Here is a 9,894-nt window from a genome sequence, read left to right as displayed (position 1 = left end):
TTATTACTGGAGAGGGGGAGGGCTACTGATTTTTGTACACTTATTTTATATTCAGCCATCTTACCAAAGTTTTACATCAATTTCAGTAGCATTTTTTATGTATTAAGCTTTATTTTACTGGAGTCTCTTGGAATTTCTAAGAATAAATCATATATTTGTCTTTTCCTCTCAATGTTTATATATCTTATTTTATTATCTTATTTCTTTCTTTAGAACCTCTAAAACTATTAAATATTAATAGTGATAGCAGCACCCCTACAAGTTTCTGATTTTAAATGAAACAGGTTTTGTGTTTCACCATTTAGGATAACAACTAATGGTGGATTTTGCAAGTAGTCTTTATTATATTGCTTGTAATTGCTTTTTGTTTCAACTTTCCATCATGTTTTTATTAGGAATATTTTCAAATACTTTATCAGCATCTATCATTATGATTATATGGTTTTTCTCCTTTAGTTTGCTAATACAATGAATTATGTTGCTAGATTTCCTGATATTGAAATATCCTTGCATTCTTGGAAGAAGCCCTGCTCAGTCATATATTATACTTTTGATACATGGTAGAATTCTATTTGCAAAAGTCATATTTAGAATTTTTGCATCTGCGCTTCTAAGTCTGTAGATGTATTTTTTGTCTTATTTCTGTATTGGGTTTTGACATCAAAGCCTTCTGTTTTATAAAACAGGAGAGCTTTCCATATTTTTCCATCATCTGAAATAGCACTGGAATTATCAGTTAGATAAAACTCAATTGTGAACCCATTTGGATCCAGTCCTTTTGTCAGTATTAGATCTTTAATCACCCTTTTAGTGTATTTTGTGGTAATAAGTTTGTTCTGTCTTTCCTGGCTTTGGTAATTTATATTTGCCAGGAAATTTTATGATTACCCTGAATTTTTAGATTTGTTCCCATTATTAATTCTTTTATCTATCTGTGGTTATGTCTCCTTTCTAGTTCTTAATATTGCATATCTTTGCTCTTTTCCCCCCTTAGTTGAAGATATTTGTCTATTTTATTAGTCTGTAAAAATACACTTTTTGGATTTTATTTTTTTACTTTACTGCTTTTAGCTTCTATTAATTTCTTTTCAGTTTTTTTAGTTGCTACTTTCTACCTTATTAAGAGTAATAATATGTTTCTTCACTGAAAAAAAATTCCCATTGAAGGTATTTAAAGCTATACGTTTTCCTCTGAGTACAGCTTTTGCTGTATATTATATAGGTTTGGGTATAATGTGTGCTATTTTTATTTTTTTTTAAGTTCTCTTTGCATTTGTAATGGTTTCTGATTTTAAGTCTTTAGTTCTTCTGGTGATTGAGGCATAGGGTTTATCACCACTATATCTTTTTAATAGATTGTGTCTTTCATCATTACATAATATCTTGTTGAGCACTCGTAACCTTAAATTCCACCGTCTGATATTGACATTTCAATTCTTGCCCTTTTGTTGTTACTTGCCTGTCTTCTCTTTGCCTCCCCTTTATTTTCAGCCTTCTTTATCACTTGGTGTGTTTCTGTACACAGCATACAACTGGGTTTTGTTTTTTTTCTAAACACATCTGACTATTTTGTAATGGTAAAAAATTCGATCTATTCATATATAGATAATGATGGATTCGCTTATCTCATTCCTTCCATCCTACTTTATGTATTATTTGTCTTACATTGCTGTTTCTTTTTTCCTTTCTTTTGTTTTTGCTGATTTGTTTTCTGTTCTATTTTTTAGTGTATCTATGAAACACTAAACATGAAAGTAAGTTTGTTTTTCTCTAGTTTGGTATTTTTCTGCCTTTTTTGGTACATTTTGTTGGCTCAGGTGGGCACTTAGGCTAGAGGCCCCACTCCCACTCTCCTAGACGCAATCAACACTGATGCTGACCTTTGTCACCAGGCTTGAACCCAGGGGCAGCAGGATGTCCTGGAACAAGATTTCATCCTGACACTCAGCAGTTGTACAACTAAGGGTGAATTTAGTGCTCTTTGAGCATTAAAATGTAGACAGTCACAAGACACACATGAGAATAACCAAACGCATGGGATCCCTCTGGTGCTCCTGGGCTGGGTTAGGGCCTCACCTTCCTTTTAGCTGAGCGATCAGGAGGAAGAGGTGGCCAAGATGGCCTTTTGCATGGCTCTGGCCCACTCCTCTCAGAACTCCTAGAAGGGATTTCTCAAACCAGCTCTCACTGGTCTTTCATCTCTATGGGACGGCAGGGACTATACTCTCCTCTCCCATCCTCAAACAATGTAATGAGACACTGGGGTGCCTCTGCTTTGCCTGTGGACACACAGGAGGTGGGCCCAGAACCCAATGCTGCTGTCTGCAGCCTCAAATACCCCGGGGCATCTCCCCCCTTCTCCTCTAGGCCCTCAGTGTAGCAGGAGCACCCATGAGATAAAGTGGGTATGAGCAGGGGACAGGAAATTGGAGGAGGAATCCATGAAGGCCATGTCCTGGGGACTTTAGCTGTGCCCACGATCTTCAGGAAGTGGCCCCAAGGACACTCTCAGGCCATGCTTCATCCCTCACAGATCTCTTGGCCTGGCCTTTTATCTCCAGGGCTTAAGAGCTGAATAATCCCACTGGTTCATATCATGCCTTGGCTGTTACCACGTTTCTGGGACTTGCCCTCAATGAACTGGATCTCAGTTCTATTTTCTCTCAATGGTTTGGTATAGAGAAAGTGGGCAGTATTGGAGATGTCTATCTCTATGCCTTTAATTTAGTGATTGAACTTATTTCCATTAGACAAAACTCTGAACTCCATGAGGGCAGAGGCCTGGCTTCCTGATACCTGTTCAGACCCCTAGTCAAGGGTTTGGTGCTTTCTCCCACATGCCGCTGCTAACTAGCTGAGGCCAACCACCAGGAGAGCCACTTAGCTCCCTCCCCGCTCTTCCACCACTCAGGCCTGCAATCTCACAGGACTCTGGGGTTTACAGCCTGTCCACCCGTGGGTTCTGCCTTCCATCGTTAATCCACCCCACTCCCTGGCCTGCTCTTCCATCTCAGTGCATCTCTTGTCACTTCATAAAAATGGTGCCACAAGCTCCCTGGGGACAGGGAAGGGGCTTCTTCTCTTCTGCAGGCCAAAGTCTGTGGTGAGGGGTGAGGGGGGGCAGGTGTGACTTGGTGATATTCCTTCCACAAGCCAACAGCAGCTCCAGCCCACTCCAGCCCTCCTCCGCAAGTGACAGAACACCACACCACTCTGTTCAAAACAGTTTATTTTATTTTATTTATTTTTTTTTGTCAGACAAACACATTGATTTCTGGACCACAGTAGAGGATGGAAACCTTTCACAAACTTATTTATTTGAAAATACAAATATAAAATTATACTTTCCACATCTGTGATGTGAGAGACTGCCATCCACATAGTAATTTTTTACAACAGGGCTTTAAGAAAGCCACACACAAAGACCTGAAAGATGCTTGAGATATATATATATATAGATACATATATATGTATATATATAAAAAAAATACTCACTACCAAAGTTCTCATCAGTTTCATACTAAAGTATAAAAGTAAGGGTGAGGTCAGCCACAGTGCTAGGGAAAGTTTTATTTAGATACATTTATGTCCACATGAAACGCTTAGACTTGCATCCTATTACATATGGAATTCTGCGTTTACAATACACCATGAACGGCAGATTGGCTAGCCCACGCTACTCAAGAGGACACTCACAGATTCCACACAGGATGGTACAGTATGTACAGAATACAGTAGTAGAGAGCCTTCTGGGAGGCTCTGGAACTTTTGTCTCTCTGTCCCCCTCCCCCTCCCCCCTCACGCCCCTGCCTCCCAGAAATGAAATCCTGTTTGAGACAATACATTCTGATTCTTTGATAGCCAAGTGTTTGAATTAAGGTTGCTCCCTAAGAGGGGTGGGTTTTATTTATATGGTTTTTGTGTTTTAGTTTACTTACTTTTTTTTTTTTTTTTTGGTGGAAAAAAAAAAAAAGAAAGAAAGAAAAGGAAAACAAACATATTACAGTATTAAAGTATTGCTTAACTTCCAGCTTCTCCTTGTGTAGTGTCTGGGCCCAGGATAGGGCTGAGCTGACTTCTGCTTGTTTTCTGCTTTAGGGTGAGAGTGGGGAAACCCAGCAGTCTCTCTTCAATGTGCCTGCAGTCTATCCCCCTTCTCTCCCTGCTGTCCCCCTACTTTTGCCCTCCTTGGAAGATAGCCTGGCTTGTGAAGCACATTCAAGAAAAGAAAAAAATCTCCCCTCCCTCACCCACTCTGTCCGCCCCTCGTGTCTCCCTCTGTCCCTGCGTGCCACTTCCAACCGATAAAGAGAAGTATGAGTTAGTGTTTCTTTTGTAAACAATTTCATATGCAATATAATACAGAAAGCATGGCTGACCTTCAATAAAAAATGTAGTAAACTATATTGCTTTATTCTTGAATATGCTGCAGTGAGTGAATGGCAGAATGAAGCAGTGTGGTGGTGGTGGTGGAGGCTAAGTCCCTAGCCCTCGTTTGCACTAAAGATCAAAATAGGTTTTGTTTTTCTATTTGGAACCAAAAATAAATTTTCCCCCCAAAATCCCCAAATGAAAAAAACAACAAAATCACCCCCCCAAAATCAAAAACCCCCAAAACAAAAACAAAACAAAATCGAAAACAAGAACTGAACACCTTTCAGGTCATTAGAACCAACAATTACCCAATGATTTTTATACTAGTCTAGTAAGATGTGTGTAACATTCACTGGCTGTGAATTGCTGTGCAGTGAGACATTAAGTTGACAGCAATAGAGCCATGCTACCTTAAAGTCCAAGCTACAAGTTCAAATCAAGATGAAGGTTATGAAGAATAAAAACACGAAGGCCTGTTGGGGCTTCGTTTGAATCAAGCCAATGAGCGACTGGGATAGAGCGTGAGGCTGTTTGCTTTTCCCAATGGGTGTGAGGAAGGCCACAAACCAAGTCTGCAGGAGCTCCTGGAGAGCAGACCAGAGGCTCGGTCATCTCCATCAGCCCCACATCCAGGTAGAACCAGGAATGGGTCCAGGAGCTAATGCCACTCACTCTCCTCTGCTTGGGAGGAGAGGAGTTGGGGGTTCTCAGGCAGATGGATCTGGAAGCCAGAAAGTCACCCAGTGGCTATTTTATAATTCCAGGGAAAAGCCATCAGCCAAGAGGGTTTCTCCCCCAGGGAAGGCGAAAGGTGGTTCCCATGTTCGCCACTGAGCTTAACTGAAACGAAGACAAGGCTGAACATCAGTGCTAAAAGAATTTACAAAAATCTTTCAAAATGGACTTCTAGATGAGTGGGGGGGACTAACGTGAACCTTAACCTAGGGAGCCACATTAAAACATACCAGATTTCCACAAGATTTGTGCTATGGGCTACTGGGTCTCTTCAAAAGGTATATAAACATCTAAAACATATTCACACAGATTTATCAATTTCTTCTGAGCATTCTTAAAAAAATATTTTTTTCTCTTAGTAAAATCATTTTAATATACCATGCCTCCCTCTTTTAAAAAATAAATTAAAAAAATCCAGTTTTGCATATCTAGCATTAGCATTTAAGGTAGTATGGCACTCCCCCTCACAGCGAGGGGGGTGGAGATCTACAAAATGCCCTAGAGTCTGCAGGCATTTTAACATTGTGAGACCTTGGGTTAGTTGAAACCACATCAGATCAGCAAAAATAAAATGAAACTTGAAATTGAAAAAAAAAAATTAAAGGAAAAAACTGCCCCAAAATTATTAGCATTTTTTTTTTTATATATAAATAAGAGAAAGTTCTATCCTTACTGGTCCTAAATCTGAATAACTATGTCTAATTTTTTTAAACCTTAATTACGTTATACCTATCAATATGTACTAGAAGTAAGAGGAGAAAAAAAGTCACTACACTAGTACCAGGACAGTACGCTTACAGGATAGCCTTTTTATACATTATTAACAGACAATGATCAACAAATAGTTCTCTATGAGGTGATGAGGGGGTGCAGAGAGAAAAGGGTGTACAGTACATCACCAACATGGACAAAAGAGTAATTAAATTCCCTAGTCTAGACACTGAGTTTCTGGGAATTTACTGTCTTTTTTTTCTTTTTCTTTTCTTTTTTTTTTTTTTTAAATAAAACTTCTATTTTGTTATTCTATTACTCAAACAAGTTTTGATATTTTAAAAGCGCCCAGCATTTTACTTAACATGGTTGTTTGGAAATTTAAAAAAGGAAGAAAAGAAAAAAACAAAAACAAAAAAATCCTTACCAAACAACCTAACATTTTATTGGAAAAACAAAGAACATGATTTTCTTAAATGTTGTTGCTGTTTAATTAGAATTGAAAAAGGCTTTTTTTCTTTCTTTCTGAGTTAGCATTTTGGAGTCTTTAGTCTGAAGATGCTTTTGCCCTACCATGTCTGTGAATGTCTACATTAGTCTACTTTGTTAGTAAAATTTATAAAAATAGGAGTGCAGCAGCTCTTTATAATAAATGTCGCATTCAGTGTCTCATACTGGCTGTGCCTTAAGTACCAAATTTATAAACGTAACAATTTAAAAAATATTAATAAAACGTCAATATCACATTTTAAAAAAGAAAAAAATATATATCCACACTACAATATGTTTTAATGCCATCTATTGAGTTGTCCTTCTATAGTTGCTGTTGCCGACCTATTACCAATATTTAAAAAAAAGTTAAATTAAAAAATATCCTTCATCATAAGTATCTTTCCCCAACTGAGGACCATATATTATAACAGCCAAATGTTAAACATGTGCAAACAGGAAACTGTCAGTTTTTCCCACCAGTCACAGTGCAGTGATGTTTATACTTTTTATTTTTAAAATTCTGTTTACATCTACAATAAATTAAAAAAAAAAAATTCTTCCATAGCCTCTCTGGTGATACTTGCAGCACTGAGGTATTAACAAAAATATATAAACCAAAAGGTTACTTTCCTAATTTGTAAATAGAAAGTGAATGGAGAAAAAGTTGTATTAATGCAGGCTTTTCCACTCCTGGCCCATGGGTCCCCAGATCTGGGGGTGGGGTGGGGAGCAGGGGGAGAAGAGAGGCAAAGTGTCCTAGGGACCTTTGGAGGTGCTGAAATGATTGGACAATAGAAAGTGATCGAATATTTAAAAATTAAGACTGAAAAAGAATGCCCCCCCCACCTCCCCCACCCAAGCCAAACAGGTGTGCTTTGAAACTTTAAATATGTTAAATATTAAAATTGTAGCTTTGTCTTTAAAAAACGTCTTGGGAAAAGCAGTTTTTCATATTTTAAATAAAAATCTAACTAGACGGTAACATTTGAAGCTGTGCACAGACAAGAGGTTAATAGGCTGGTAAGACACTAATACAGTTCTTAGGTCTATCACACAGACAAAAAAGCTAAACAGTGTTCTAACTCGTCCTGGGGTCGTCCGGGCAGCTGGGTGTTCTTTACTCTTGGAAACTGACTTTGTGAATGTTCCCTTCTCTCCTCTTTTCACAGAGCATCAAACTGCCTGGGACCGACTCCCTCACAAAAATATTTTTGATTCTCTCTTTCTTAATAGTTTCTATGTAGTTAATGGAATTGTATTTACAACATTTGTTTAGAATTCACAATTTCAAAAAACCTTATAATATCACCTCTTTCAACAGAAAAAAAGCACTTATAGAAAAGGAGGACACCCAAAACATTGTCGTCCTTACCTTATTGCCGAAAATAGATATACTTAGGTTAACAAAGAGACATCACAAAAAAGAACCGCTACAGAGTCTGTTGTTTAGCCTACTACATCTCACTTCTTCTACGATGCAAAATAGAAAGTTTTTGCCCACCTCCCGCTTCACACTTCACCACTTCGCTTCAGTGTGTGCCAGAGTTCCACCTGAAAACTCACAGTCTCAGAACTGGTACCAAAATATTGAGAGTAATATTACCATCTCAGCATCCTTTAAAAGTGAGAACAGAATCAAAACAAGCAAAAAAAAAATTTCTTTAAAGAAAAAAAAAAAAAAAACTCCTTAATATAACAATTATACTATGATTAGCTTTTAACTAGATATTAAAGCTATATGACTACTGGACTAAGTCAAAATCACTACCAAATGTGATTCAAAGAGATTTAAAAGGAGAAGGGGAAGAGAGAAGGGGAAGGGAAACCATCAAGAAAAACCAAACCAAACCAAACCAAAATCATGGGTTATATACACATTTAAAAGCTGTTGTCTTATATTACAGCAGATTTGTGAGATGATGAGATGTAGTCAACCCTCGATCCGAAGTGAGCCATCTCTGGTTGGGATGGGGAGTGAGGCTGGTGGGGGTCCAGGTCTGAGGATATCACCTAAACAAAGGGCCACTCAGAAACTTCGCCCAGTCTTGCCTGGACATCCAGGTATGCTCTGCAGGGCAGGGAAGGTCAGGTACGTCCAGAAGAGAACACAGAGTGGGGGGTGGGAGGAGAAAGACGTGTCAGACAAGTATATGACTTAGTTCAATGTTTTAACCAGAGCTTTTAAAGAAGGACTATACTGGGCTACTAAGTATGTGTGAAAATGGCCCGGCGAACAGCCTACTGAGATCACAGCTGGGGAAATCTGACATGTAAGCCATGCCTCGTGCTGGAGAGAAAGTGGCTGTACAACTCATTTTGCTGATTTGATACAGTACTGTAGCATTCTGGACATAATGGTGGGAAATGTGGTCAGCAAATGTGGTCATGCGGGTTTTTCGGCCAGATACTTTTTCTCTATGTCTGTTTCCAAAACTAAATGTTTAAAAAGACTTCTGCCTTTATTAGATACCCATCAGTGACTATCACTAATTGAAAACGCAAATTTGTATTAAAAAATCACATTATATCGCAAGGGCTAAAGTTCAGCCACTTAAAACCAAAATATACAACAAATCACCAGCTTCGATGATAAGAAATAAAAATAGGCCCAGGATTCACAGACTTGCTAATTGAGTGTCCCTGAAGTGACTTCAGGCCTGGGACCTTCTTTTGTAGATGGCACTAAATGTTAGAGGGTCACTTCTGTTAGGGACAAAGTGTGTTTGACCAGCCCTTCCTAACTGCTGCAGAGCAACCTTGGGACTCACTTAGCTCAGTTAACCCATTTTGGAAGGGGGTGGGCTGCTACCTCCACTCTCTTGGCTATTCCATCCTTCTCTGGAAATTGAGTCCTACAGTAGGATGAGGGAGGATGGGCTGGGAGCAGCCTCCCTGCTCCCCACATCCCACAGAAAGGCTGCAGTGGCCTTGGAGGGTGTGGACCTGTGGGCAGGAAGCCCTGCACCACTCCTTTTCCAGGGCAGGGAGCATTGGCAGCCCAGCGTCTGGCCTCCCAAGGATCTACTGTGCCTGGCAGTTGTTTAATCCCCTCTTCATGAGACTCCACAAAAGGCTGGAGCCATCTTCAGTCCCCAAGGTTCTTGGATATAATCAATCCTCCTTGCTCTCAGAGGAAACTTACTTCCCCTGGGCCCCCAAGCCCAGCTTCATTAGTAGCAAGTAGCTCTCCTTCAAACTGTTAGTGGCCTCTGGCTCTGGCCAGCGAGGGCTGGGTCAGTGCTTGAAGGGAAGTGGAGGCAAGGGGTGGGGACAATTCACACACATGGTTTATTTGGTTAAGAGAGGCAGTTGCGTTAGTTGACGTGATTCCTTAGTAGCAACATTAGAGAAACCCAGGAGATTCATGGCACTCAACTCAACCTAGTTCCCCAACTGGTCCCACCCTACAGGGTCCTGGCTGACTCAGGGGCTAGAAACAATCTCCCTCTGTATGAGAGGCGTCCTATTAACTGCAAACCCAAAGTGGCCACTTCATCTCTAGCCTTGCTGCTTCTGTGTCCCAACTTCACGAGTGAAAAGCTCTCATCCCCAAGTGGGATTTTCCAAGTGGGACCCATTTCT

The 9,894-nt window shown here is 39.7% G+C and overlaps 1 protein-coding gene across 6 annotated transcripts in view; it reads right to left on the bottom strand.

Moving 5' to 3' along the window:
* Nucleotides 1-3,214: 3,214 nt before the first annotated feature.
* The window catches only part of MSI2 (musashi RNA binding protein 2), a 380,675-nt gene continuing 373,995 nt past the window's right edge, over nucleotides 3,215-9,894 (bottom strand). For all 6 annotated transcript variants that reach the window (XM_063113166.1, XM_063113164.1, XM_063113163.1 and 3 more), the window contains one exon: nucleotides 3,215-8,380. Coding sequence is in view for 3 of the 6 variants with exons in the window: in XM_063113169.1 (XP_062969239.1) it covers nucleotides 8,319-8,380 (62 nt within the window). In the remaining 3 variants the exon portion in view is untranslated. The remainder of the gene's footprint in view (nucleotides 8,381-9,894) is intronic.

Source organism: Cynocephalus volans, chromosome 10 (genome assembly GCF_027409185.1).
Source record: "Cynocephalus volans isolate mCynVol1 chromosome 10, mCynVol1.pri, whole genome shotgun sequence".
Classification (NCBI taxonomy): domain Eukaryota; kingdom Metazoa; phylum Chordata; class Mammalia; order Dermoptera; family Cynocephalidae; genus Cynocephalus; species Cynocephalus volans.
Note: the sequence above shows the minus strand (reverse complement) of the source record. Positions and strands in the feature narration are given on the sequence as shown.